The sequence below is a fragment of the Takifugu rubripes genome, chromosome 5, assembly GCF_901000725.2.
Source record: "Takifugu rubripes chromosome 5, fTakRub1.2, whole genome shotgun sequence".
Taxonomy (NCBI): Eukaryota; Metazoa; Chordata; class Actinopteri; order Tetraodontiformes; family Tetraodontidae; genus Takifugu; species Takifugu rubripes.
Window position 1 is genome coordinate 2,656,247 of NC_042289.1, and position 26,114 is coordinate 2,682,360.

Sequence of the window (26,114 nt, forward strand, 5' to 3'; positions counted from 1 at the left end):
GGATCACCCCAGGGCTGTGTACTTTCCCCCCTGCTCTTCTCCCTGTACACAAACTGCTGCACCTCAAGCCACCAGTCTGTCAAGCTGATCAAGTTTGCGGATGACACCACCCTCATCGGGCTCATCTCCAATGGAGACGAGACTGCCTACAGGAGGGAGGTGGCTCGACTGGTGTCCTGGTGCGGACACAACAACCTGCAGCTGAACGCTCAGAAAACAGTGGAGATGATTGTGGACTTCAGGAAAGTCACAGCCCCTTTGCCCCCCTTTGCCCTCATGGACTCCCCCATCACCATCGTGGACTCCTTCCGCTTCCTGGGCTGTCAAGTGCAGCAGCACAGAAACAGTCCTGAGGACGCTGAACGCTCTGGGAACTGGCTTTGACTGTGCAAGCAAGGTTCCCGAAAATATTTTCCACAATTAAATGCTCTCTCCATTTGTCAATGTTTCTTTTCAGTTTGCTGACCTGAAATATGTTTTCTTAACAGGGTGAGATCAGTCAGGTTCTGTCCCTTGGAGTAAAACCTGAAAACATCATCTATGCACATACAACAAAAACACAGTCACACATTAAATATGCCTGCGCTCAGGGAGTAATTTAATGACTTTTGACGATGAAGAGGAATTACGAAAAGTTTCCCGTTGTCACCCCAAGGCCAAGTAAGTGAAATAAATTGTCCAAAAACATTGTATGACAACCCTTTTTATTTACATGTATTCAGATGATCTATTCACCTTTATTTACTGCAAGAATGGTTATTCTTTCATGATACTGAGCTACATGTTTTTTTATGGCCAAGTCTAAGCAAAAGGTTTAATATGTCACAATTGATATATTGAATACACACAGGAAATGGGGTTTTGAATATATCATTCCAGACTAGTACTCCGGATTGCAGTGGATGACTCGTCATCCTTCTACAGACTTAGCTCAAAGTTTGGAGCAGGACTCAGCACAACTGGTAGGCTGCTGGAATGTGCTGCAGAGCTGGGCCTAGAAGTTGTTGGCGTGAGTTTTCATATTGGCTCTAAATGCAGTCAAAGTTTGGCTTTCAGACAAGCCATTGCTGATGCCCGAAGCATTTTTGACACAGCGGTAAGTGATGTCAAGTTTTAAGTCATAATTTCTCACATAATGAGTTCTATTATGTATGAAATACAAGTGAAAGTGGGTAATTTGGTCTGGAGGCAGTATAAGGTATATTTGAATTTAATGTTAATCTATGTAAGAGGACATAGTCGAAACGAATTAAACCTTAAAACTAAACTAGGTCAAAGTAGGACTACTATAGGAGACCCATAGTTATGTGCATATCTTACATTCTGCATTGCACTTAACCTGTGGCAAATCCCAAGTCTTGAGCTGCTAGTGAGTTCAGGAGAAGGCTTAAACTCGGTGGATCCTGCTATGAGAAGCAGTTTTGTCTGAGATGATATGTTTTGACCCTATTTTTTAAAGTAGTGGTATTTTGTTGAGGCAAAAATGGGTTGTAGTGGCTCCTATTGTCCACAAGGAATATATGATGTCGATTGGCTCACTAATCTATTCATCTGTTCTTCTCATGATAGAAATACATCATCTGAATGTTTGTCCAGCACTTTTTGACTGCAACTTCATGATTAAACATTAAACTGTGGACAGTTACATTAAACTTGGTTCACCTTTAACATGAAGCATTTGTCTTTTGCTAGTTCTTGTGAAATGTATTCACCATTCCACTGCATGTACAGTAAACTTTTACTATAAAGTAATATTTCCAGAAAGTCAGGCTAACTGCACAGACTTTGTAATGTAAAAGGGTGAAAGGGTCAAACTGCCTTTATTTGTGTCCCTTGACATCGACATCGGTCGGTATGTTTTTGTCTGTCTCTCGACAGGCTTGGTCTGAAATTTACGTGTCATTTGTGTCACTGTAAGGGCCTCATTAACCTAATGTTAGGCTTTTAGGGACACTGTCCTGCATTCATAAGAATTTGCACTCATTGTATAGACTTTTATAGATTCAGACTCACATATAAGCAATCCTCTTCTCTCCTGTTTACTTCTCTTTACTCACATTTTAATGCTTATTCATGGACTTGAAATACAAACATTAAGATTAGGAATTTATTAATTTAATGGAAACAGATTTGCAAGTCACCGTACATCATACATTCCTTATCGACAACAGAAGCCTATCAATCTCAATTTTGGTCTCAAAAAATAACCACTATGCCATAATAGTACAGTTTAAGGTTTCTTCCCAATCTAGATGGACTTCAAATATCTGAGGAAACTGTTTAACCCACGGTTTAACCCAGACAGCTTTATCTGCACATTACTTCATGCACATACAGTAATGATCAGTACTTTAGTCAAAGGTAACAATTCTTTCAAGTCCTTTCATCCAAGAAGCGTTTTTCTAAAAACTAATGAGGACAATTAAAGAGTAAAGCTAATGCCATGTATTGTGTTCAAGGAAAAATATTGCTTGAATTGGTTTATATTTATTTAACATCACTTTTTAAGATGTGTTATTCTTCAAATTGGAACAAGTCCATTGGAGTTTCACTGAAAGCTGTTGTAAGATGATGACATTTCCTTCAGAAACTGTTGGGCTTCCAGTTCAGTCTGTTGGACATTGGTGGAGGTTTCTCAGGGAAAGACTTTCCAGTGACTCTTCAAGAGGTACAGAAAGATCCTGTTGATGTAGCTGGACATGATCTTGGTCCTCGTGTCCAGGACATCTGATGAAATCCTGAAATATTTGGTGTTTTACCTTTCTAGTTTTCTGAAGTCATCAATGGAGCACTTGATGAATATTTCCCATTTGAAAGTGGAGTGCAGGTTATTGCAGAACCAGGTCGGTACTATGTGGAATCCCCCTTCACACTTGCAGCCAACGTCATTGCTAAAAGGGTCATCATGGAGGATATGAGAAAAGAGGGAGGTATGTTTTTAGTTGGCCTTTGAGCCAACCTAAACACGCTGCACATCATTATAATTGACTATACGAATCTTCTTTTTTCTTTGCATTAGAATACAATATATTTGTGCAGTTTAAGTTGGTCTTGTTGAATAGTCTTGCATTAAAGCCTTTATGAGTCACAAAACTATTCCCACTGTTCAAAAACATACAGTTATTGCCGCCGCATTAAAAAAGAGCCCCAATCAAGCGCTTAGACTTCAACAGCTCAGTGGGTTTTACTCTGGATATTTTCTCATCCCAAATAAAGGTGACAGTCTGCTTCCAATCTTGGACTTAGGGTGGATGAATGTGTTTTTGAAGGTTCTGCTGTTCAAGGTGTTAAATACCCAGCAGGTTCGGACTACTATGGGTTAGCAGGCACGATGATCCTGTGTCTAAGTGTGGCAGGGCGTGGCCTGCCCTCCGAACAGGTGCCATATGGAGGTCGTGCCTTAATTGGTGGGTGGGGAGAAAAGGTTTATATAAGGCACTGCCTCCAGCTGGCTTTAGTTGTTTTCCCTCTTCGACGGTACGGCGGGGTTGCGGCTTATCTGGGCGGTTCGACCAACAGAAACTGTTTCACAGAGCGAGCATGCTGTTTCGCAGCGCCGAGAAGGTTGGTGCTTCCTCCAGCCATTCTTCCGCCTAGAACGCTTTGCCGTAAGGGCACGTGCGCTAGTTTGCACTGGGCAGGTAAGGCGCAGCAATGCGCGTCACTGACTTCCCCCACTCAGTTGATAAATGTTAATGGGGCTGTTCTTGCTGCAGTTGGCTGCCGGCTGGCGTCAGTGGGTCGCGTTGCCCCAGCGGGAACCCTTCACGGAGTGTTGGCGCCACCAAACACAGTCAGCACGGACTACCTCGCTGACTGGACCCACTGCTGCTTTTGCTCGGTCCTTTGGTTCGGGATTCTCTCTCTCTCTCTCTCTGTGAGGAGCGTGGTGTGAGCTGGGAGCGTTCTCGTTTGAGAATTTTTCAACCTTTTTGGCTGTTTAAGCTGTGGTGTTGTTAGTTTTTGTCAGTATAGTTTTAATTAATTGTTGGTGGTGTCTTGTGTTGTTTTTTTTAGTTTAGTTTATCGGTGTTTTGGCGTGTAACCAGCCAGCGTTTGTCTGGCTGGTTGGCGTCTGACGCCATGGTGCTTGGTGGTGGTAGCGGGGATCCCTCCCGGTTAACGCGGAGATATGGCGTTAAGGTGGGGGCCAGGTCTCTGTACACCGTGGAGGAGGTGGCCCTGGCTGTCGGGGAGGTTATCGGACATGGGTCCGTGAAATCGGCCGCCCGGATGAACAGGGCCGTGGTGGTGTTCGTGGAGAAGGTGGAGCAGGTGAACCGGCTGGTGGAGGCCGGCATCAGTGTCGGCGGGAGGTTTGAGGCGGTGCTGCCTCTGAGCCAGCCGGCCACTAAGGTTACCCTGTCCAACGTGCCCCCGTTCATTACGGACGAGTTTCTGTGTCGGGAGTTGTCCAGACATGGCAAGATTGTTTCTCCTATGAGGAAAGTCATGTCTGGATGTAAATCTCCCCTACTGAAACACGTAGTCTCCCATCGCCGGCAGGTTTATATGATCGATGAGGATCTGAATGTGTGTTTTAAAGTCCGGGTGGACGATTTCGATTATATTGTGTTCGCTTCGTCGGCACATACGAAGTGTTTTGGGTGTAACGAAGCAGGACACTTGATTAAAATGTGTCCAAACGGAGCCAAATCGGCTGCGTCGGGCTCGGGGGAGTGGCCCGGAGCCGCTGCTGCGGAGCCCCGCACGGCGGAGCCCAGAGCTGCTGGTGAGCGATCAGTCGCCGGAGCCGAGGGATGATGGGGCGACGACCCCGGTGGGTAGTGACGGAAACACAGGTGAGGGTGAACAGGTGGGTGAGAAAGGTGAAGAGAGGCTGTGTGTGTGTGTGTGTGTGTGTGTGTGTGTGTGTGTGTACACAGGGGGATGAAATGGGTGAACAGGGGGATGAAATGGGGGGACAGGGGGAAGCTGGGCTTCAGGTAGGTGAGGAAGAGGAGCTGGGCTGTAATGGAGAAGCTGAAGCTGTGGAGTTGATGGCGCTGGAAGCCGGTTGGTCTCCAGCTCCATCGAGGCTCCGCAGCAGTAACAGGCCTGGTCCTGTCAAAGCTAAAAAACAGACAGGCAAGAGGAAAAATAGAAGGGCCGGGCGAGGGCTGTGCGTCTGATGATGGTGACCTCCTTCAGAAGAACCTGGGCAGTCAGGAGGACAAGTCCTATTCTGCCAAAATGATTCAAACATTTTTACAAGACACAAAAAACATGAAGGGGGTAAACATTGAAGACTACTTTCCAGACAAACGGCAGTTTTATCTTCCTGCCAGACGCCACACAAAAAATAAGGCTGAGGCAGATTTTACTGATCAGGAGGTTTTTAGACTGAAGAAACTGATTCTTAAAGTTAGGAGGGAATTAATGTAAATATGTTGGGAAATGCACCTTAGTTTTTTATTAGCTTCATCACTGTTTTATCTCTGTCTTTATCTCCCACTTTTTAATGAGTAGTTTTAAGATTGGGAGCTTAAATATAAACAGCAGCAGAGAAGAAAAGAGTGTGTATGAAACAATGATTTTGAAGATTAGTGTCATGTTTTTACAAGAAACTCGGTGACTTTTTAAATGAGGCTGATTGGTGCAGAAGATGGGAGGGGAGGGTGTTTTTAAGCCACGATACAGCCTTCAGTGCTGGGGTGGGGATCCTCTTCAAGAGTTTTAGCCCAACATCTTTTACTGTTGAACATGTTGTTCAGGGGAGGTGTCTTTTAATCACGGCCCAGTTTGACCAGTACAGTGCTGCTTTTATTAATGTGTATGCTCCCAACAGTGGTGCAGCGAGGAAGACCTTTTTAGAGACACTCAACAAACTCCGGGGGTGTGGTTCTGTCGATTATTTATTCTTGGGTGGTGATTTTAATTGCACTGAAGATGAATTTTTAGACCGGAACCACGCGGAGCCGCATCCGTCCTCGCAGCAGGTCCTGAGGCAGCTGGTCTACTCCCATGGTCTGGTGGACGTGTGGAGAAGGTCTCACACAGGCTGCAGACAGTTTACGTGGTCCCACGTTAGAGAAGATAGGGTGTCTTTAGCTCGTTTAGATCGCTTTTACTGTTTTAAACATAATTTTAATGTGTTTAAATCATCAATAATATTGTGCCTGTGGGTTTTACTGCTCATGCTTTGGTTTTATGTGCTGTTTTTATTAAGTTTACCAAGAAGCGCCTACTGGCTATTTAATTCAGTTTTAACATCTGATGTGGGTTTTAAAGATGCTCTTAGTTATTTTTGGGCTGGTTTTAGGCAGAGAAAGGGCGGTTTTAGCTGCCTAAAACAGTGGTGGGACTACGGAAAGGCACAAATCAGAATGTTGTGTCAGCAGCACACTCTCAATGTTACTCGTCACGTCACCGGATCCATCAGAGATCTGGAAACAGATTGTGGAGCTCGAACGTTTGAATGAGTCCACAGGAAACGGAGGATCTATTGGAATCCTCAAGACCAAAAAGATGGCTTTAGCCAACCTGCTAGGTGCCAGAGCACAGGGCGCCCTGGTCCGGTCCAGAATCCAGAACATATCGGAGATGGATGCACCCTCCAGTTTCTTCTTTGGCCTTGAGAGGAAGTCTGGGCAAAGGAAGCTGATCCACTCCTTGCTGTCGGACACAGGGCAGGAGCTGACCGACCCGGGGCAGATCAGGAGGAGAGCGGTGGGGTTTTATGCTTCCTTGTACAAGACCGATTTTAAAGACGACAAAGACTGTTTTAATGGTTTAAGTGCTTTTAGTCAAGGACTGCCCAGGGTCTCCAGGGAGACCAACCACCGAATGGAGCGCCCGTTGACGGCACAAGAACTGCATGTGGCCCTGCAGTCAATCCAGGACTGAAAGGCCCCGGGCATCGACGGTCTCTCAGTGGAGTTTTACAAGGCTTTCTGGGACATCCTCGCTCAAGACGTCCTAGAAGTCTTTAACGAGAGTCTCGCCACCGGTTCCCTACCACTGTCCTTCAGGAGAGCCGTCATCACCCTCCTGCTGAAGAAAGGGAACCTGCAGGACATAAGGAACTGGCGCCCTGTGTCCCTCCTCTGCATGGACTATAAGACTCTCCAAGGCCTTGGCCATCTGGCTGAGGGACACAATGGAGCAGGTCATCCATCAGGACCAGACGTACTGTGTACCTGGCAGGTCAATGGTAGACAATGTCTGCCTCGTTGTTTTCCAAGATGGCGCCCAGAGCGGTCGCCTTGGTGTCTTGCTGCGTTCTTGTTTGTCTATTTTTGTTTGTTAATTGTGTGTCTGCCTGCTCTTACACCCGTGAAGAGCTACTAAACATCAGGACTCTCACCCCCACGGACTTACTTCCAGTTTTTCTGGCTCCTGCAGCCGACCTGGTTTACTTTTTGGCCCAAAAGGTGAGACGGCGGAGGAGAGGAAGACGGGCCGGTGCCCTGGCGAGACTACGCAGGAGAGGCTCGCGCACGGCGCTGCCTGGGATCTTTCTGTCCAACGCCAACTCACTTTGTAACAAAATGGACGAGCTGAAGTTGCTGATGCGGATTAAAGATTTCTCCACCTCGTGTGTTCTCTGCTTCACTGAAACCTGGTTCAGGAAAGAGACACCGGACAGCGCGCTCCTCCTCGAGGGATTCCAGCTGTTCCGTGCCGACCGCGACCTGGCGCTCTCTGGCAAGAGAGCAGGCGGTGGAGTCTGCTTCTACATCAACAGCGACTGGTGCACTGATGTGACCGTGATCTCTCAGCACTGTTCTCCTGCTTTGGAATACCTTTTCATCAACTGCAGACCCTTCTATTCTCCGCGTGAGTTCGCTTCATTCATTCTGGCCTCCGTTTACATCTCGCCAGATGCGGACGTGCGCGAGGCTCAGCGCACGCTCGCGGACTGTATTCAACAAGTGGAGCGGACCTATCCCGACGCTCTGGTTATCGTGCTTGGTGACTTTAATCAGAGCAACCTGAGATACGAGCTCCCCTGGTACAAACAGTTTATCAAATGCCCCACCAGAGCAGAGAACACGCTGGATCACTGCTACACCACAGTGAAGGACTCGTATCGGGCCATCCCCCGTGCTGCGCTAGGACTGTGTGATCACGTGATGGTCCACCTGATCCCCACATACAGACAGAAACTCAAACTAACAAAGCCATCCGTGAGCACCACGAAGAGATGGACCAGTGAGGCTGTGGAGGAGCTGCGCACGTGCTTGGACACAACTGACTGGGACATGTTTAAAGGGGCCACACATGATCTGGATGAGTACACGGACACTGTGACCTCATATATCCACTTTTGTGAGGAGCGCATTCTACCAACGCGCACTAGGGTGAGTTACTCCAATGACAAGCCCTGGTTCACACCGAGACTCAGACAGATCAGGAAAGAAAAGGAAGCAGCGCTGAAAAGTGGAGACAGAGACTGCTACAGAGAGGCCAAATACCGGTTTAGCAAGGAACTGAGGAGAGCTAAATCTGTGTATTCGGAGAAACTTCAGCAGCAGTTTACTGCTAACGACTCTGCTTCTGTGTGGAGAGGCCTGAGGCAGATCACCGACTACAGGCCTCAGGCTCCAGAGGGTCAGGACGACAAAGCCCTTTGTCAGAGTCTGTCCCTCCACTATGCCCGCTTTGACACCTCGTCAGCCATGCCCAACACCTCCCCTCCCCCCAGTGTCACTGCCCCCATGGACCTCACTCCATCAAAGGCAGTCCCCTCCTCCTCCCCCCCCTCCACTCACCATCAGTCCCCCCCCCCCCCATCACTTACCACCAGTTCCCCCCTCCTCCCCCCCTTCATTCACCATCAGTGAGCAGGATGTGCGCAGGCAGTTCGCCAGGTTGAACCCGCGCAAGGCCCCTGGCCCGGACGGCGTGTCTCCCTCCACCCTGAGGCACTGCGCAGAGGAGCGGACTCCTGTCTTCACAGACATCTTCAACTCCTCCCTGGAGTCGTGCCAGGTGCCAGCCTGCCTCAAAACCTCAACCATCGTCCCTGTCCCCAAGAAGCCACGGATCACTGGGCTTAAGGACTACAGACCTGTGGCGCTCACCTCTGTAGTCATGAAGTCCTTAGAGCGCCTGATCCTGCCACACCTCAAGTCCATCACCACCCCCCTCCTGGATCCACTGCAGTTCGCCTACAGAGCCAACAGATCTGTGGACGACGCGGTCAACCTGGCCCTTCACTCCATCCTGCAGCATCTGGACTCCCCGGGAACCTACGCGAGGATCCTGTTCGTGGACTTCAGCTCTGCGTTCAACACCATCCGCCCCGCTCTGCTACAGGACAAGCTGTCCCAGCTTAGTGTGCCTGACTCCCTCTGCAGGTGGATCACTCACTTCCTGACGGATCGGAGGCAGTATGTGCGGCTGGGGAAGACTGTCTCCGACTCCGTCACCATCAGCACCGGATCACCCCAGGGCTGTGTACTTTCCCCCCTGCTCTTCTCCCTGTACACTAACTGCTGCACCTCAAGCCACCAGTCTGTCAAACTGATCAAGTTTGCGGATGACACCACCCTCACCGGTCTCATCTCCAATGGCGATGAGACTGCCTACAGGAGGGAGGTGGCTCGACTGGTGTCCTGGTGCGGACACAACAACCTGCAGCTGAACGCTCAGAAAACAGTGGAGATGATTGTGGACTTCAGGAAAGTTACAGCCCCTTTGCCCCCCCTTGCCCTTATGGACTCCCCCATCACCATCACGGACTCCTTCCGCTTCCTGGGCACCACCATCACCCGGGACCTTAAGTGGGAGCCAACCATCAGCTCCCTCATCAAGAAGGCCCAGCAAAGGATGTTCTTCCTACGGAAGCTGAGGAAGCTCAAACTGCCTCCCAGGATGTTGGCGCAGTTTTCTACGGCCATCATCGAGTCCATCCTCACCTCCTCCATCACCGTGTGGTATGCTGGTGCCACCGCCAGGGACAGACTGAGGCTGCAGCGCGTCATGCGCGCTGCCGAGAAGGTGATCGGCTGCAGGCTTCCATCCATCCAGGACCTGTATATCTCCAGGACCCGGAGGTGTGCAGGTCGGATCACGGCCGACCCTTCCCACCCTGGTCACGGACTGTTTTCCCCCCTCCCCTCAGGCAGGAGACTACGGTCCATTCGGACCAGAACCTCCCGCTACAGTAACAGCTTCTTCCCCTCTGCCATCAGGCTGCTGAACACCAAGTGACTTATCACTTAAGCACCATGTACAGCAGCCAGCCGGACTCATAAACAATACATTACTCCTCATGGACCTGCACTATTTCTTACCACTCACTATTTATGTATATACTGTATATAAGTCTTATTTTATTTTATTTATCTTATTCTAGTGTGGTGTTGATGTCTAGTGTTATGTTGAATGTTATGTTGATGTCTAGTGTTATGTTGAATGTCGCAGCGGCACACCATGACAAATTCCTAGTTTGTGTAATACTGTGTATTACATGAACAATGGCAATAAACCTTCTGATTCTGATTCTCATTAGGGATGTTTTGGAGGTCTCCAGTTCATTGGGATGAGTGCTGGTCTACTTTCTTTAGATCAAGAAAAGGCTTTTGACCGTGTTGAACACAACTTCCTGTGGAGAACCATGGAGAGGTTTGGGTTCAGTGCTGGTCTGATAGCCAGGATCCAGGTACTGTACAGTACATTGACCGTCACTATGGTCTACACCTTGAACGATGTCATCTTTCATTGTACATTGAGTGTCCTGAAGGTCAATGGCAGCTTGTGTGCTCCTTTTAGAGTGTGTAGAGGTGTCCGGCAGGGCTGTTCTCTGTCTGGGATGCTCTACGCGCTCTCCCTGGAACCCCTCCTCAACAAACTACGCTCTTGTCTTCAAGGTCTGTTTTTACCGGGTTTTAACAGTAATGTGGTTTTATCTGCCTATGCTGATGTTGCCATTTTTATTAAAGACCAGGCAGACATTAATGCAGTTTTAAGTGTAACCGATAAGTTCTGTGAGGGTTCGTCTGCAAGGGTTAATTGGGGGAAGAGCGAAGCCCTGGTCATCAGCGAGGGGCTTCAGGGCCTCCCGTTCTCCCTCAAGGTATGGCCTGGAGGAGGGATGGCCTTAAATATCTCGGAGTGTACCTAGGAAATAAACGCATGGTAGAAAAGAACTGGGAGAATGTTGTCAAAGATTAAAGAAATGGAGGTGGGTGCACTCCGAGATGTCATTCAGAGGAAGAGTTTTAATTACAACCTAATAGCCTCGCTGCTGTGGCAACGTTTGGCCTGTTTAGAGCCACCACCAGGCCTACTGTCTCAGATCCAGGCGAAACTGGTTAACTTCTTCTGGGGCGGCTACCACTGGGTGCCACAGTCAGTCCTGGTTTTATCCAGAGACCAAGGGGGCCAGGGCCTCATCCACCTGGCCAGTAGAACAGCCACCTTCAGGCTACGGCTTGTGCAGAGGTACCTGACGGGACCTCCTAACTTAGTGTGGAGGGATGTGGCCAGCTGCTTACTCAGACGTGTGAGCAACTTGGGACTAGATGCTGCTGTTTTTAACTGATTTCCAAAGTTTAAATTTAAGGGGTTTGCCAGCTTTTTATCGGAGTGTTTTTAAATCCTGTGCTCTTTTTAAATGGAAGAGGATCCAGGAGTCCAACTCTCTGCACTGGCTGTTGAAAGAGCCCCTGGTTCACGGTGGCAGACTGGATGTCTGCAGCAGCGCCATGCCAGGTCTGATGGTGGCGCTATGTGGCTCCAGGACTGTCACACTGAAGCAGCTAGTGGAGGCAGCTGGTCCGGCACTGGCTGACGCCCGGACCCTAAGCACTGTACTGGGGCTACGTTCGCTACGGGTGGTGGAGAGGAGCCTGGAACAGTGGAGGAGGAGGCTCTCTGTGAGAGATAGAGAGAGAGAGAGAAGTCTTCTCCTGCGGTATGGCGGAGGGAGAGCTGAGCCGGACCCCACGGAGATCTTCCCTGACTTCCAGCTGAACCCTGGATGCGAGGAGCTCAGCGGGCCTCTCCTGAAGGCCCTCTGCAAGGACAAACTGGGCTTCCACGGAACTAACAATAGGACCTTATATGTGAACATTGTAAAGACAATTAATGGACAGGGGCTACTCAATAGAGCAGCCTCTGTGTGGACAGACAAGCTGAGGGAACACATTCCACAATGGAGGGTCCTATATAACCCCCCCCCCCCCATCAAAAAGAGGACCGGGGAGGAGCTGTGGCACTAAATGTCCACCTCTCGATTGGACCCCGCAGTGTCGGACCAGTGCCCGTTCTGCCCAGGGCGAGAGACGGTGTTTCACGCGTACAGTGAGTGTGAACGACTCACTACTTTTTAATGTTTTAAAAGGTGTTTTTAATGGTTTTAATAAAACATTCTCTGTCAGAGGTTTTATCTATGGAGCAGGGTACAGGAAAACTGCTCAAAACAAATGGCAGCTACTCAATTTTATTTGTGGAGAAGCCAAGATGGCAATCTATGTCTCCAGAAAAAACAAAATCGAGAAAAACGGAGATTGTGAGGCCACCTCAGTGTGGCGTAACACCCGGTGCAGGCTGAGGTTGGAGTTTGGTTTTTATAAAATGAATGACCTCAGCCGATTTTGTGAAATATGGTGTTACAATGATGTACTCTCCACTGTGAAAGAAGACAATTTGCACAACCCCTTATGGGATAGCTGTATCGCTGCTTTATAGTATTTATTTATGATATTGTGGATTTTGTGTTCTGAACAGGGCGCTTGTGCCCCTGTGTAAACTTGTAAATAAAGTATTTTTGTAAAATCAAATCTCTCTCCTTCGCTCGGAGAAACGGCGCTGAGACGTGGTGCCACCGAGGCGACCACGGAGCTTTTGCCTAAATTTTAGACTCTTAACAGTGTGTAAATTGTATCAATTTATATTTACTTTTTTTAGGTTTTGTTGCTTTGTTTCTTGGTTGACGTTGTGTTCTTTTAGACGACCTGGTCACCATTTATTTGCCTGTGTGCTCGTCGCGTCTGATTGTTTATCATTGTAAATTTAATTTTTCCTTTTCTTTGTGGACAGGTGCTGCGGGCCAGGCCGGGGACCCAACCCCTGGTGGAGGGCGTTTTCATCACCCCCCTCGTGTGTGGTTTTGCTCGCAGTAGCACGGGTGTTTTTAGTTTGTTTATCTCCCCTAATTGAGTTTTACCTGCCGGTGGGGCCCCAGCCCTGTCCACCCCTTTTGTTAATTTAACTTTTGTATAGCTGCGTCATTTTTTTGAGTTGGATTTAATAAATTTGTAGTGCATAACCCTCAATCCTGTCTCTGCCTCTGGAATAGAACCTTATCTGTGTGTGCCTGTTCTCCGGTTAATTCCTGGGGTGAAATTCCCCAGGTGGCGTTGTTGTCAACAGATACATCTCCCACCCCGCCACATAAGCAATGTCTGGCACACTGGGTGGTTGACACCATTTCTCAGGCCTATGCTGGCTTTAGTCTCCAAATTCCAGATGATCTGGCAACACACTCCATCAGTAGTGTTACCTCATGGGCTGCATTTCGAGGTTTCTGTGCAAATTCCTTTTGGGCTACATCATGCATGTCTGCACAATTCTACAGGGTCACTGTAGCACCACAAGCCCCCATGAGCTCAGGAGTACTCTGTGGCTGGCGGTGTTTAAGATAGTAGGCCCTTTGTCCCTTGCGACACTGATGGTGTGACTCATCTAAGGTGCAGATCGTGTTGATGGTCTGAACAAGGTTGAAATAGATCAGGAGTTATAATTGTGGATCTATGAGACCAAATGATCACCATATTTTGTTGCTCTGAACAGGCTGAGGTATTCAATGCAAGAGGAGGTGGCTTGGTCACATTGGTGCTTATGTACACAGAGGGCAAAGTCCTGTCACTGGGCACATCACTATGTTGCCATAGGTCTTGGGGATAGGCAGAAAGATGACATCGTTCAAGGTGTAGACCATAGTGACGGTCATTATTTGATCTCAAAGACCTATAGTTATGTGCATAACTTACATTCATTGCACTTACCTGTGGCAAATTCCAAACATGCTTGGAATGTATACGTGGAAAACAATGTTTAAGATATTTATTGGTTTCACCCAAAAAAAGAAGTTCCTGAGAGACTGATGATGTACTACCTGAGTGACGGTGTGTTTGGCTCCCTACATTTTCTTCTAATAAATGGGCAAGTTTCACCCTACCTTCACAGAGTAAGACTAAATAATTTCTCTATGTAGAGAGTAACCACATTTGTTATCTTGTTTAATAATATTGCCTTTAATGATACCTAAATACATGCCAGTTGTGCCAAAATTGATTTAATTATTTCATTTAGGATTACACTTTTACCTCTTGAAAAAAGTCAGTTGTGATAGTATTTTTGTGTTGGTGACTCTTAAAACCCATTTATCATTCCTTTCAAGTTCTTAAAACAACACGTAACAGCTAAATTATCACATGATTCCCTTTTTATGTCTTTGATGTGAGCAGGCTGTGGAGAGCAGTGAGAAGAGATACAGGTCAGTCATCTGGGGTCCGACCTGCGACTGCATTGACAAAATCGTTGACAACTACTTGATTCCTGAGACTGGTTGGAGACTGGCTTCTTATTGACAACATAGGTGCTTACGGCATTTCCATGAGCACTGAATTCAATGGATTTGAAAGATCAAGTATTTACTCTGTTGTCACAAATGAGACTTGGCACACCCTCAACCTTTCCTCACAGTAACAGCTCATTGCTACAGTATCCTAAAAATGTTTCTATCATTATCTTAACACAGCTATGAAGGCTTTTAATTTACAGCAATTAATATATTGTAACTTTTAATTCTACATCTCTACATCTGGGAGAAGGTTTTCTTATCCTTATATAAATGCGTGATGGTTTTAGACTCTTGTAAACATCTTGTTTGTTTTTTTACTTAGACTGGAGGTAATCACTATGTGTGGGTTAATCCAACAGTTTTTCCAGATATGTTTGATGGCAAACATATATGATGTCTGTTGGCTGACAGAGCTATTCATCTGTTCTTCACATGATAGAAATACTGTACATCATCTGAACGTTTGTTCGGCACTTTTTGACAGCAACTTCAGGATTCAACATTTAACTGTGAACAGACAGTTACATTAAACTTGTTTCACCTTTAACATAAAGCGTTTGTCTATTGCTAGTTCTGGTGAAATGTATTCACGTTTCCACTGTACTGTATATACAATAAACTTTGAATATAAAGTAACGTTTCCAGAAAGTCAGGCTAACTGCACAGACTTTGTAATGTAAAAGGGTCAAACTGCCTTTATTTGTGACCCTTGACATCGACATTGGTTGGTATGTTTTTGTCTGTCTCTCAACAGGCTTGGTCTGAAATTGACATGCCATTTGTGTCACTGTAAGGGCCTCATTAACCTAATGTTAGGCTTTTAGGGACACTGTCCTATCTCCTACATTTACTGACTCTCTTTGTAAAAAAAAAAAAGGTGTAAAGTAATCTGGACTCCAGGAAGCATTTGTCTGTTTCAAAACATATGTCATATGTTTATTAATTTATCAAAAAGCCCACTTAACAACACAACTTATGATGATAATATAACCAGGATGGGTGAGTGGGTGTAACACATATATACACTTTTTTGCATGTACCCACAAACCTGAATTCTTGTTCATAGTGAAGACTTCGTAGAAAATTAGAGTTGCATTCATAAGAATTTGCACTCACTTTATAGACTTTTTTAGATACAGACTCACATATAAGCAAACCTAATGGGAACAATTTCTCAGACTAGTGTATCTGATACGATATATATCTCAGGAAAATCAAAGTCTGCACGATGTACCTTTTAATGTGAGCCTGGTCCTGCTGAAAGTTTCTTCTCTCCTGTTTAAGATTAAGATTAAGATGAAGATTAAGATGTACTTTATTCATCCCCGTGGGGAAATTGAATTGTAGTAGCAACCTATACAAAGTATAGAAAACAGAATAAATAAATACAGATAAGATTAGAACCTTATAAGCATATATATATATAAAATATACATAATATAATATATACATATTATAAGCATATGTGCATAAATATAGAATAAAATAGAAATAAAATTACAACATAAACATTACACAGTTATTGTTATTGGCTGGGTTAGGATGACTTATACAGTTTGATGGCAGATGGCAGGAATGACTTCCTGTCCCGTTCCTTAGAGCAGCGAGGCTGCAGGAGTCTGCTGCTGAAGCTGCTTCTCAGTTTATCCACTGTGTTATGGAGGGGGTGGGAGGGACTGTCCATGATTGTCCGCAGTTTCAACACCATCCTGTCCCTCACCACCTCACTCACTCTCACTCATTTTCTACCGCTTGTTCCTCCACTGAGGGTCGCGGGGGGGCTGGAGCCTATCCCAGCACAATGGGCGGAGGCAGGGTACACCCTGGACTGGATGCCAGTCAATCACAGGGCTAACACATATAGACAGACAACCATTCACTCTCACACTCACACCTACGGGCAATTTAGAGTTTCCAATAAGCCTAATCCCCAATCATGCATGTCTTTGGACTGTGGGAGGAAGCCGGAGTACCCGGAGAGAACCCACGCAGGCACAGGGAGAACATGCAAACTCCACACAGAAAGCACTGAGGCTGGGGACTTTCCCTCACCACTTTCCCTCACCACCTCTTCCAAGTTATCAAGTCTACAGCCAACAACAGACCCTGCCTTTTTAATGAGTTTGTTAAGTCTGTTGACATCCTTAGCTTTAATGCCTGTACCCCAGCACACCACAGCAGAGAAGATGGTGCTAGCCATGACAGACTGGTAGAACATGTGGAGCATCCTGCTGCAAACACTGAAGGACCTGAGTCTCCTGAGGAAACAGAGTCTGCTCATGGCCTTCTTGTAGACAGCATCGGTGTTTGTGGACCACTCCAGTTTATTGTCCAGCTGAACACCCAGGAACTTGTAAGATGGGACTATTTCCACATCTTTTCCACTAATGCAGACTGGGGAGGGAGGGGACTTGCTTTTTCTGAAATCCACCACCATCTCCTTCGTCTTGGTCACGTTGAGCTGCAGAAGGTTCTCCCTGCTCCACCTAACAAAACTCTCCACAAGGTCCCTGTATTCATCCTCCTGTCCATTTTTCACACACCCGACTATGACTGTGTCATCCGAGTACTTCTGGAGATGACATGTCTCAGAGTGGTACTGGAAGTCAGCTGTGTAGGTAGTGAACATAAAGGGGGACAGCACAGTTCCTTGTGGAGCTCCTGTGTTGCTCATCAGGGGGTCGGACACTCAGCTCCGCAGTCTCACAAACTGTGGTCGACCTGTCAGGTAGTCCTCGATCCAAGAAACAAGGGGAGCATCCATCTGCATGTTCTCCAACTTAGCCCTCAGCAGTCTTGGCTGGATGGTGTTGAAGGCAGAAGAGAAGTCGAAGAACATGACCCGCACTGTGGTGTTTAGTCTGTCCAAGGAGGAGTAAGCCCTCTGCAGCAGGTATATCACTGTGTCATCAACCCCCACCTTGGGCTGATAGGCAAACTGCAGAGGGTCCTGAAAGGGGCTCACCAGAGGTCTGAGGTGTGACAGCACCAGCCGCTCCATGACCTTCATAATGTGGGAGGTCAGTGCTATTGGCCTGTAGTCACTCGGTGCCACAGGATGGGTCTTCTTCGGCACCGGGACCAGGCAGGATGTCTTCCAAAGCACTGGGATCCTCTGAAGATGAAGGCTCTGGTTGAACAGGTGCTGCAGTATTCCACACAGCTGCCTGGAGCAGTTCTTCAGCACTCGTGGGCTGATGCCGTCCGGTCCAGCAGACTTTCTCTGGTTGAGCCTCTCCAGCTCTCTCCTCACCTGGCTAGACATAAAGGACAGTCCTGTCGGGGGGATGGGTGACATGTTGGAATCTATGTAGGGTGTTAGCAGGGGGGAGGGGGAAGAAGTTGGCAGAGGTGTTAGGGGCTCTGGGAGGTGTGAAGGGGACACATTGTTATCCAGAGGAATATTGGGACAGCTGGGGGAGGGGGAGCTAGAATCAAACCTGTTGAAAAACTGGTTCAACTCATTAGCTTGGTCCACGTCCCCATCAGCTGAGCGTATTCCTTTCTTCTGGAAGCCAGTGATTGTTCTCATCCCACTCCAAACATCCCTGGTCTGGTTCCTCTCCAGTCTCTCCTCCAGCTTCTTCCTATAGGCGTCCTTGCTCTCCTTCAGACTGTGTTTCAGTTCCTTCTGTACACTCCTGAGCTCAGCCGGGTCCCCAGCAGTGAAGGCCCTCTTCTTCTTGTTCAAAAGGGCCTTCAGGTCACTTGTCACCCATGGTTTGTTGTTTGGGTAACAGCGTACCTTCTTGGTGGGGATGGAGTTCTCAGTGCAGAACTTGATGTAGTCAGAAACACAGTCTGTCAGTCCATCCAGGTCCTCACCATGTGGTTCACATTGCTGCTGAACTACAGGTGTGTATGATGGGGAGAGCAGCACGAGATTATGATCAGACTTGCCTAGTGGAGGGAGTGCAGTGGAGGTGTATGCATTGGTGACATTAGCATACAGTAAATCCAAAGTCTTCCTGTCTCTCGTGCTGCACTGGACATACTGATGGAATGTAGGGAGAGTGGGCTTAAGGGAGGCATGACTGAAGTCACCTGTGATGAGGAAAAAGGCTCCGGGATGTTTAGTCTGCAGGTCAGCCGTGACAGAGTGAATAACGTCACAGGCCGTGTTCGCTTTTTACCGGTCGGAGGAATATAAACATTGATGGCGATGACATTAGTAAACTCCCGTGGCAAATAGTATGGACGGAGTCCGATAGCAATAAGTTCCACGTCGGGACTGCACACGCGCTCCTTGACGTGAATATGCTCCGGGTTGCACCACCACAGTAGCAGTAGCAGAAGTAGAAGGAGCAGCAGCAGCAGCAGTAGTAGTAGTAGTGGCAGTGGTAGCAGTAGTAGCAGCAGCAGTAGCAGAAGTAGTAGCAGCAGTAGTAGCAGTAGTAGTAGTAGTAATAACAGCAGCAGCAGTAGTAGTAGTAGTGGCAGTAGTAGCAGAGCAGTAGCAGAAGTAGGAGCAGCAGTAGTAGCAGTAATAACAGTAGTAATAGCAGCAGCAGTAGTAGTAGTAGTAGTAGTAATAGTAGCAGCAGTAGCAGCAGTAATAACAGTAGTAATAGCAGCAGCAGTAGTAGTAGTAATAGTAGCAGCAGTATCAGCCGTAATAGAAGTAGTAGTAGCAATAGTAGCAGCAGTAGCAGCAGTAGCAGAAGTAGTAGCAACAGTGGTAGCAGTAGTAGTAGCAACAGTGGCAGCAGTAGTAGCAGTAGTAGTAGTAGTAGTAATAGCAGCAGTGGCAGCAGTAGTAGTAATAGCAGCAGTATTAGCAGTAATAGTACTCGTGATTACATTTCCGTTTCTCCTTCCTCTGTCTTCTTCCCAGTCTGGAGCATCTGGACAGCATAGAGAAGCTGGACCTCAGCTGGAACCAGCTCTTGTGGGTTGGCTCTGGCGTATTCAGAGGCCTCTCTCGGCTCAGACAGCTTTACCTACACAACAACAGACTGTCTGTGGTGCAGCAGGGGAGTCTGGATCTGTCCCTCCATCCCTCTGATGTTCTGTCCATCTGGGCAGGTGCTAAACTTGAGTAACAACAACATCTCCTGGATAGACGGCGAGGCTCTAGCGCCTCTCTACAGCCTTGCTATCCTCGCTCTGGAGGGAAACAACCTGCATCATCTCAAGTTCAAGACATTCCTCAGCCTTCATACATTGGCCACACACATCACGCTGTCAGGTTTCCAAAAATCAACTATGCTCTCGCTAAAGAAAGTCTCGAGCTGTTTCAACGCTTAGTGCTAATCTAAAACTGTAACATAAAGGAACAGCATATAATGTTTTTTTTAGCTAAACACTACACCATACACACGATAATGGTAACATCATGGTGGAATAGTTATTTCACAATTTCCTCATAGCTTAAATAAAAGTTTGCTGTTCAATTGTCTTCAGCATTTCAAAATAAATGTAGTTTTCTCGGGTGTGAAACCAACAAAGCATCCTGTACACAGTCACAGTTCTACCTCTCCCCATGCTCCACCAGCCAACCCCTGGAACTGTGACTGCGAACTTCACCGCGTCTTCAGCAAGATCCTCTACGTCCGCCACCTCCACGTCGACGACTATCGCAACGTGACCTGTCGGGACCCGCCGCAGCTGGCCGGGTCATCGCTGTCGTGGGTTGACAGCCAGCTCTGCTTGGCAGAAACAGTCACGGTGCTTGTGATCACAGTGACTGTCATGGTGACGGTCGTGGCAGCTGCAGTGATGGCGGAGCGGAACAGGAAGAGGAACAGTGGAAAGAAGTGGGATGCTGAGTCACAGACACAAACATAGAGCCCAGAAGTGACGAGTCGTCATTAGAGTGACAAGGTTGCAGCACTCTGACTGATATTAAGCAATTATTTATTTATTCTTTTTATGATCTCTATTAATTTTATGTATTCATCCAAACTAAACAACCATAAACTGCTGTTTATGTCTAATTTACAGCTCCTCTGGGTACCAGCCCATGGCGTTCCCGTGGAAATGTGCTAAATAATGTATATTAAATCTACCAACCTCAAGTTTCTGGTAATCAATGATAAGTCAGACCTCCCAAAACTCTGATGCTCATGCACCCTTTAATTGGACTTAATTTGTCTTTTTGCATCTGCGCCTATGTAAAAAGTTGGAGGTAGGGTCATGTGATGCAGGCGGCGAGGAAAGGCTGTTCAGAAAGCAAAGTGAGTGCCGTTTGTTGTGCGTGGAGCTGCGGTACCACAGAGCCAGCTGACCCAGTCCACCACTGAATGACGGGCACACAAGCATAGGAACTGGAACACTATGGGAAGGGGAGTTCATGTTTTATGGTCATATATCCACATATGCCTCAATAACAAAGAAGAGGTGATTCTGGAACAGATTTAATAGATTTTATTGATCTTTAAACTCCACCTGACAGCATCAGCATCTATTCTTATTTTGAGTATAATGATAATTAAAGAGGAAATTGTGATTAATTCCAAACAGACATGATTTTGAGCACCAAAAAGAAAAGATAAAGAAATGTGTGAGGATTAAATCACAGTTGCATCCATCACTTTTAGAAACATGTTTGCCACGAGTGACATTTCTACTCTGATATGTGTGGAGCTGCGGCGGCTTCTGCGCTGAATGGCCTTTTTCATCTCTTGCACCAGGATCGTCTTGTTCCTCTTGATGTTGTCCCTCGCGATGTCCAACAACTCGTTCATCATGTCGTTGTTGTAGGGCCCTTGGAAGGTGCAGAACTTCTTCATCTTTGCCTGCAATTCTTTTGCATCTATAGGAAACAGTCAAAAATTGCTTAGTTTTCTGAATATGGAGATTAAAATCTCATTATTTTCAAACCTGGACACACGGCAATCAGAAATATAGGACAATAAAGGACAAATTCAAAGGGAAAACTGTTCAGGGAATCAGGCCCACTGCAGCAAAACAGGACTGTCAGATGGAGGGAAGGGAAACAAACCTCTGCAGTTGGCTCTGTTGAAGAGCGGCATGTAAACGATGGTTGGCTCCTTCTCCTTCCCCTCAAACACGTAACAATCTTTGGGCCAGTCTTTCTCCTTCTTGATTTGGTCATCTATCTCTGGAAAAGGCTTCCCTTTGTCCAGTGCATATTTCTTTGCAAGAGTCAGGGTCTGGAAAGCAGAAACAAAAAAAAACAACCCTGAGGTGAACATGATGTTTTTAGGAGATGAATGGAAGTTCAATTTCACCTCGGGGAGCACAGGGAAAACCTGATTGTGTTTCCGGATTATTGGAAGGACTGATCGGTATCAGGAAAAAGAGAGCTGCTGTACAAATGACTGAGCTAACAGAGATGTTTTTGATCAGACAACTGCTGTTTGAATGCATTTAACTGCACCTCAAATACTTCTCCAGCACTGAAGTCTGGTGCTATGATCAGGTCAATGTCTCTTTTCGCTCCAAGAAATGGAGGGTAGGGTACGTTCATCCACAGCCCAGCATTGATCAGGTAGAAGATCTCTTTGGAACAGAGAGGAGATGGAATGTTGGCATCTGTCAAAAAGAGAAAACAAACATGTGTTTGTACTTTATTTTCTTTATCTTTGGCTTTCTGGTAAATTCCTGTGCAACATTTTCATGTGTGAAACATATCCATAAAGATGCTTTTAGGATTTTAAGGTTTTAGATGAAGCCCAGCTCACATGTCAGGTGTAGGCTTATTAAAAATGGAATTGCACCAATTTCACTTCAATCAATTAATCCCTTTTTTCTGTTTTACTCTATGAAATCTTTCCAGCTGTGCAAAGCCAACACATAAAAACTCACATTAAACATTAAAAATCAACCTAACCTTGAAACTCATATGTTACTGTTGAAGGTTTAATTAAGTGGCTCTTGTCAGAAACGAAACCGTTAATGTATGTCCATATAAAAACCTTAAAAGCTGTGGCTCGTATAGACTTTAAGGCTGCTGCTACTTGTTTTTGTCAATTAAGTTGGCATTTAAAAAATTTAAAAAAACTAATAAACAACATATTAAAAAAAAAGCTCCGTCTCACCATGTGAACAGTAGAGGAAGTTGTTGGTATTTCCCCATTCCCATTTTTTAAGTAGACGTGGGAGTAACTTCAAAAGCTTCCACACTAAAAGGGAAGCAGGTGCAGAAAAAGGATAAATGACTTTGGCAGGTTTGATCTCTGTTTGAGCAGTTAGGATGTAAATCTTACAAAGTTGAAATTTGCTGTGATTTACAGACTGCAAATTTTCACAACAAAGCTCCAGCTCTTCGATCAGCAGTGTGATGTTTTCCTGGCAGACAGTTTTTCCCTCCTCCAAAGAATTTGATTTCAGCAGATTAATGTGACCAGATTCTATGATTTCTGCAAAAAAGAAGAACATCAATTTAAAGGTATCCCAGCCAAAGGGAATCTAAGGGGTTGATGTGACTATATAAACGTGTCCAGCTTCACTTTACTGGGTGCATCTTCATCACCTTTTAGCTTTTCCTGAAGTTTCTCCAGGATAGCCAGAAGCTCAGGATCCGTAGTGGTGCATTTGATCAGGTTTAAAATGTGATCAATGGCCACATAAATACGGTGGGCTTGAGTAGGAATGTCTCCAAATTCAGCCCCTGTAAAACGTGCACACACACAAACGCAGAATGTAACCTCAACAGGAGCTGTATCCTTGCAGCATTTAATATGAAAGCATCAAACTACCTCTGAGAGGGAACAAGTGATGGATGATTGTCTGCCAGTCCGCCAATGGGCTGCTACAAATACCTGCCGTGAGCCACATGAATGATCAAAAGCGTGATTCAGGCGAATAAATAAGTGCCCGTGTTGAACTCCTGCAGCGTTTCACTGTGTTCTTCTTGCTGACTTTGCAGGTTTTCTTAAAAAGGTTGATGTCTTGTGCTATATATCAAAAAATGTCACCAAACAGTGGACCAAGCACTCACTGCCTACTTTAATTTTACAAGAGTTTCATCTGACAAACAAGAGTTTTTAATCTGGACGTGACAATGATTCCTTTTACTTCAACAATTTGCAAACAGTCACCTTGAAGTTTGAGCACGTCCATCTCTGGCTTCTTCTCAACCAGCTGTCCAGCACAGAACCTGCTCCCCAGAAGAGCCGTTTTAATGAACCAGTCCATGTCAGTCAAACCAGACTCATGGGGACTTATTTCAAACCAGTGCCCTGAAAGTTAGAGACTCAGTGAATCACTTGACCGAAAGGACTGGGTCAGCAATTGACAGATTATGGTCTTGAGCATGTAATAAATGTGACTTCACCTATTTAATAATGTGAGCGTATATTTAATCCATCTACTTGTAAAATCTGGCCCTACCCTGACACATCAGAGGTAGTACACCCTCCTCTGTGTGCCACAGATACCAGGGAAGTGCATGTGATGGTACCGTTTTCAGGCTTGTCTGATGTACATTCCCTCTCTACAGTGGAGTAAATGGGATACGGGTTGGTGGCACTTCTGTTGGCATCCCCTGAAAGCTGTAGAAGATCCCGCTGGAGAGATGCAAAACATTACATTGTGAGGAACTGCATGATACTCTTTTTGATGGTGTTTCATTTAAAAAACTAAATTTACACACACACACACACACACACACACACTCACGCACGCACGCACACACACACACACACAGGGGAAACTATGTTTTTGCATTTTGTCTTGGCACCTGTTTCATTATTAAAGTGGAGATTAATACAGCCCAGATGTCAGAAAGAGAAAATGTCGTTTCCTCTGTCCTGTCATCCAGCCAGGCCACAATCTCGTCCAGTGGGACTCCAGGACCCTGCATTTTAGCAATTATTTGGTCCACACCAGTCCGAAGATCTTCTCCGCTGTAGAGGCAGCCCATGGCCCTTTGAGAGTGCAATAAAAGACATAGAGTTAAAATAGAAATAGTGTTGAGAAGAGAACTTTTTGGGATAGATTTATTACAGAATTGACATCTAGAGTATCACAATTCTATGAAAATCATTCTAGTTTGTTCTTTTTTAATGAACCAGTCCATCAGACAATGTCTCAACTATTTTCTTTGACAAATAGTCCTTCAAACCCTCCGGTTTCTGTGCTTTCACTTGCATCTCTTATCAACCACTCATAAGCATGAGTACTGTTACCATGTCGACCAAGAGATTCCTCCAATGTAGAGCAGTGTGTCAAACAGACCCTCTTTCACCAGTTGCTGGATGGAGCCCAACATTGCCACGATTGCCCTCTCTCCTCCACCCGAGCCCAACAGAGCGATGTGAGGGACAGAGTCCTGGTTGGGAAACCCATATGAGCGACGGCCGGTCGACGTTGACAAACCCATCGAAGGAGAAACGAGGATGAAAAGTGTCAAACCAACAAAAATGTAAATTTAGAACTTCTTTGCTAAACGAACTTAGTACTATTAAGTATATTAATGTTTGAAACACATGAGTGTGTGTTCAGAGTAATATTTGTCATGTTTTCACTCATTTCACTTGATGTACTTTATCTGCTGGCGAATCATTGCTTCTGGGGCTTATAAATGTTAAATATCTGTCATGCATTCTTACCTCAGTACAGTCTAAACCCAGCCTTGAAAATGACTTCTGAATTCTTTTTTTCCTTTCAGAAACACAATTCTGTTCCCCAGGACATAGGGAGTCAGAATGATGAATGACATTCTGGAAAAAATGAAGGAAAATCTCAGAATTTGAATCAACACAAAGCAACAGCCATGTTCTGGCAGTTCAATCAAAAAATCAATGTATATGTGCTTTAATGTTGTGCTTTATATTCTTCTTCTGTTGAAATAAAATAAATACAGCAGTGGATTTCATTTTGATGTGGTTCTGTAAAAGAAGAATTTAGTGAACTGAAAATGTGTCAGAGATTAAACAGACTCATAGTATTTTAGTACCTCTTAGTCTATAAAACTCATATTAAATCAACAAAACAAGTCCAGGTATCTGAGCACTTACCTCACAAGCAATGGCAGCAGTTTCCTCCATCTTGTTCTTGGTTTGGGCTCCTAAAGTACAAAAGAAAGTCAAAGAGAAGACAAGTGCGTGCCAACAAGACTTGACCTCGGATTTCATTTTTATCATCACAAATCATATGTAGCTATTTTGATTTACTCGTTGTTCCAAAAAGGTTTTGCATTAGGTAATATTTCACATAAATATTTCCAAAAATTAAACCTTCGTTAATTACGTTTAGCAATGATCTCTTAATCTGTAGGAAATAAGGACGTTCATTAAAACATTTATTAAAATGACGCACCGCTAATGCTCAGGTCTGGTCGTTGGCGTGGAGAATGCAGTAAATGCTTGTGATCAGCAAACGTGTGGAGTTTCCTTTTATAGTACAGAATGAAGAGGGTATGGTTTTCTCAAGAAAAATACCAGATTCTGTTTAATGGGTGTGTTAACATCGCAACAGTAATTCCCAAGAAAACAGTAACAGCTTATCTGATACGTCCACAATATCCGCCTTGGATTTGCTACACATTAATGGTTAACAGCCATATCAAAGTTTACTGCTTTCGGTGATGTTTTAACAGGAAGTATTGGTGCTATGGATCGCTTGTAACATCATTCTGATTAGACAAAAAGGAACTTTATTTATACTTACA

At 45.7% G+C, this 26,114-nt stretch overlaps 3 protein-coding genes across 3 annotated transcripts; 2 read left to right on the forward strand and 1 right to left on the reverse strand.

Moving 5' to 3' along the window:
* Window positions 1-298: 298 nt before the first annotated feature.
* LOC101065967 (ornithine decarboxylase-like) lies at window positions 299-19,518 on the forward strand. The gene is made up of 6 exons (XM_029835974.1): window positions 299-397; window positions 489-660; window positions 880-1,096; window positions 2,588-2,668; window positions 2,768-2,930; window positions 19,371-19,518. Exons 2-6 carry the CDS (start codon window positions 602-604, stop codon window positions 19,391-19,393), a joined length of 543 nt encoding a protein of 180 aa, XP_029691834.1. The 5' UTR covers window positions 299-397; window positions 489-601; the 3' UTR covers window positions 19,394-19,518.
* A 22-nt stretch (window positions 19,519-19,540) lies between these two features.
* Window positions 19,541-20,323, forward strand: LOC115249936 (leucine-rich repeat-containing protein 24-like). The gene is made up of 2 exons (XM_029836624.1): window positions 19,541-19,724; window positions 20,031-20,323. Exons 1-2 carry the CDS (start codon window positions 19,541-19,543, stop codon window positions 20,321-20,323), a joined length of 477 nt encoding a protein of 158 aa, XP_029692484.1.
* Window positions 20,324-20,887: 564 nt separating this feature from the next.
* Window positions 20,888-25,854, reverse strand: LOC101070784 (cytosolic phospholipase A2 zeta-like). The gene is made up of 14 exons (XM_029835964.1): window positions 25,763-25,854; window positions 25,462-25,511; window positions 25,054-25,164; window positions 24,631-24,773; window positions 24,183-24,369; window positions 23,904-24,009; window positions 23,542-23,682; window positions 23,200-23,262; window positions 22,974-23,111; window positions 22,708-22,860; window positions 22,540-22,623; window positions 21,879-22,033; window positions 21,480-21,651; window positions 20,888-21,290 (listed from the first exon to the last, which is right to left on the reverse strand). Exons 2-14 carry the CDS (start codon window positions 25,489-25,491, stop codon window positions 21,046-21,048), a joined length of 1,728 nt encoding a protein of 575 aa, XP_029691824.1. The 5' UTR covers window positions 25,492-25,511; window positions 25,763-25,854; the 3' UTR covers window positions 20,888-21,045.
* Window positions 25,855-26,114: the final 260 nt, after the last annotated feature.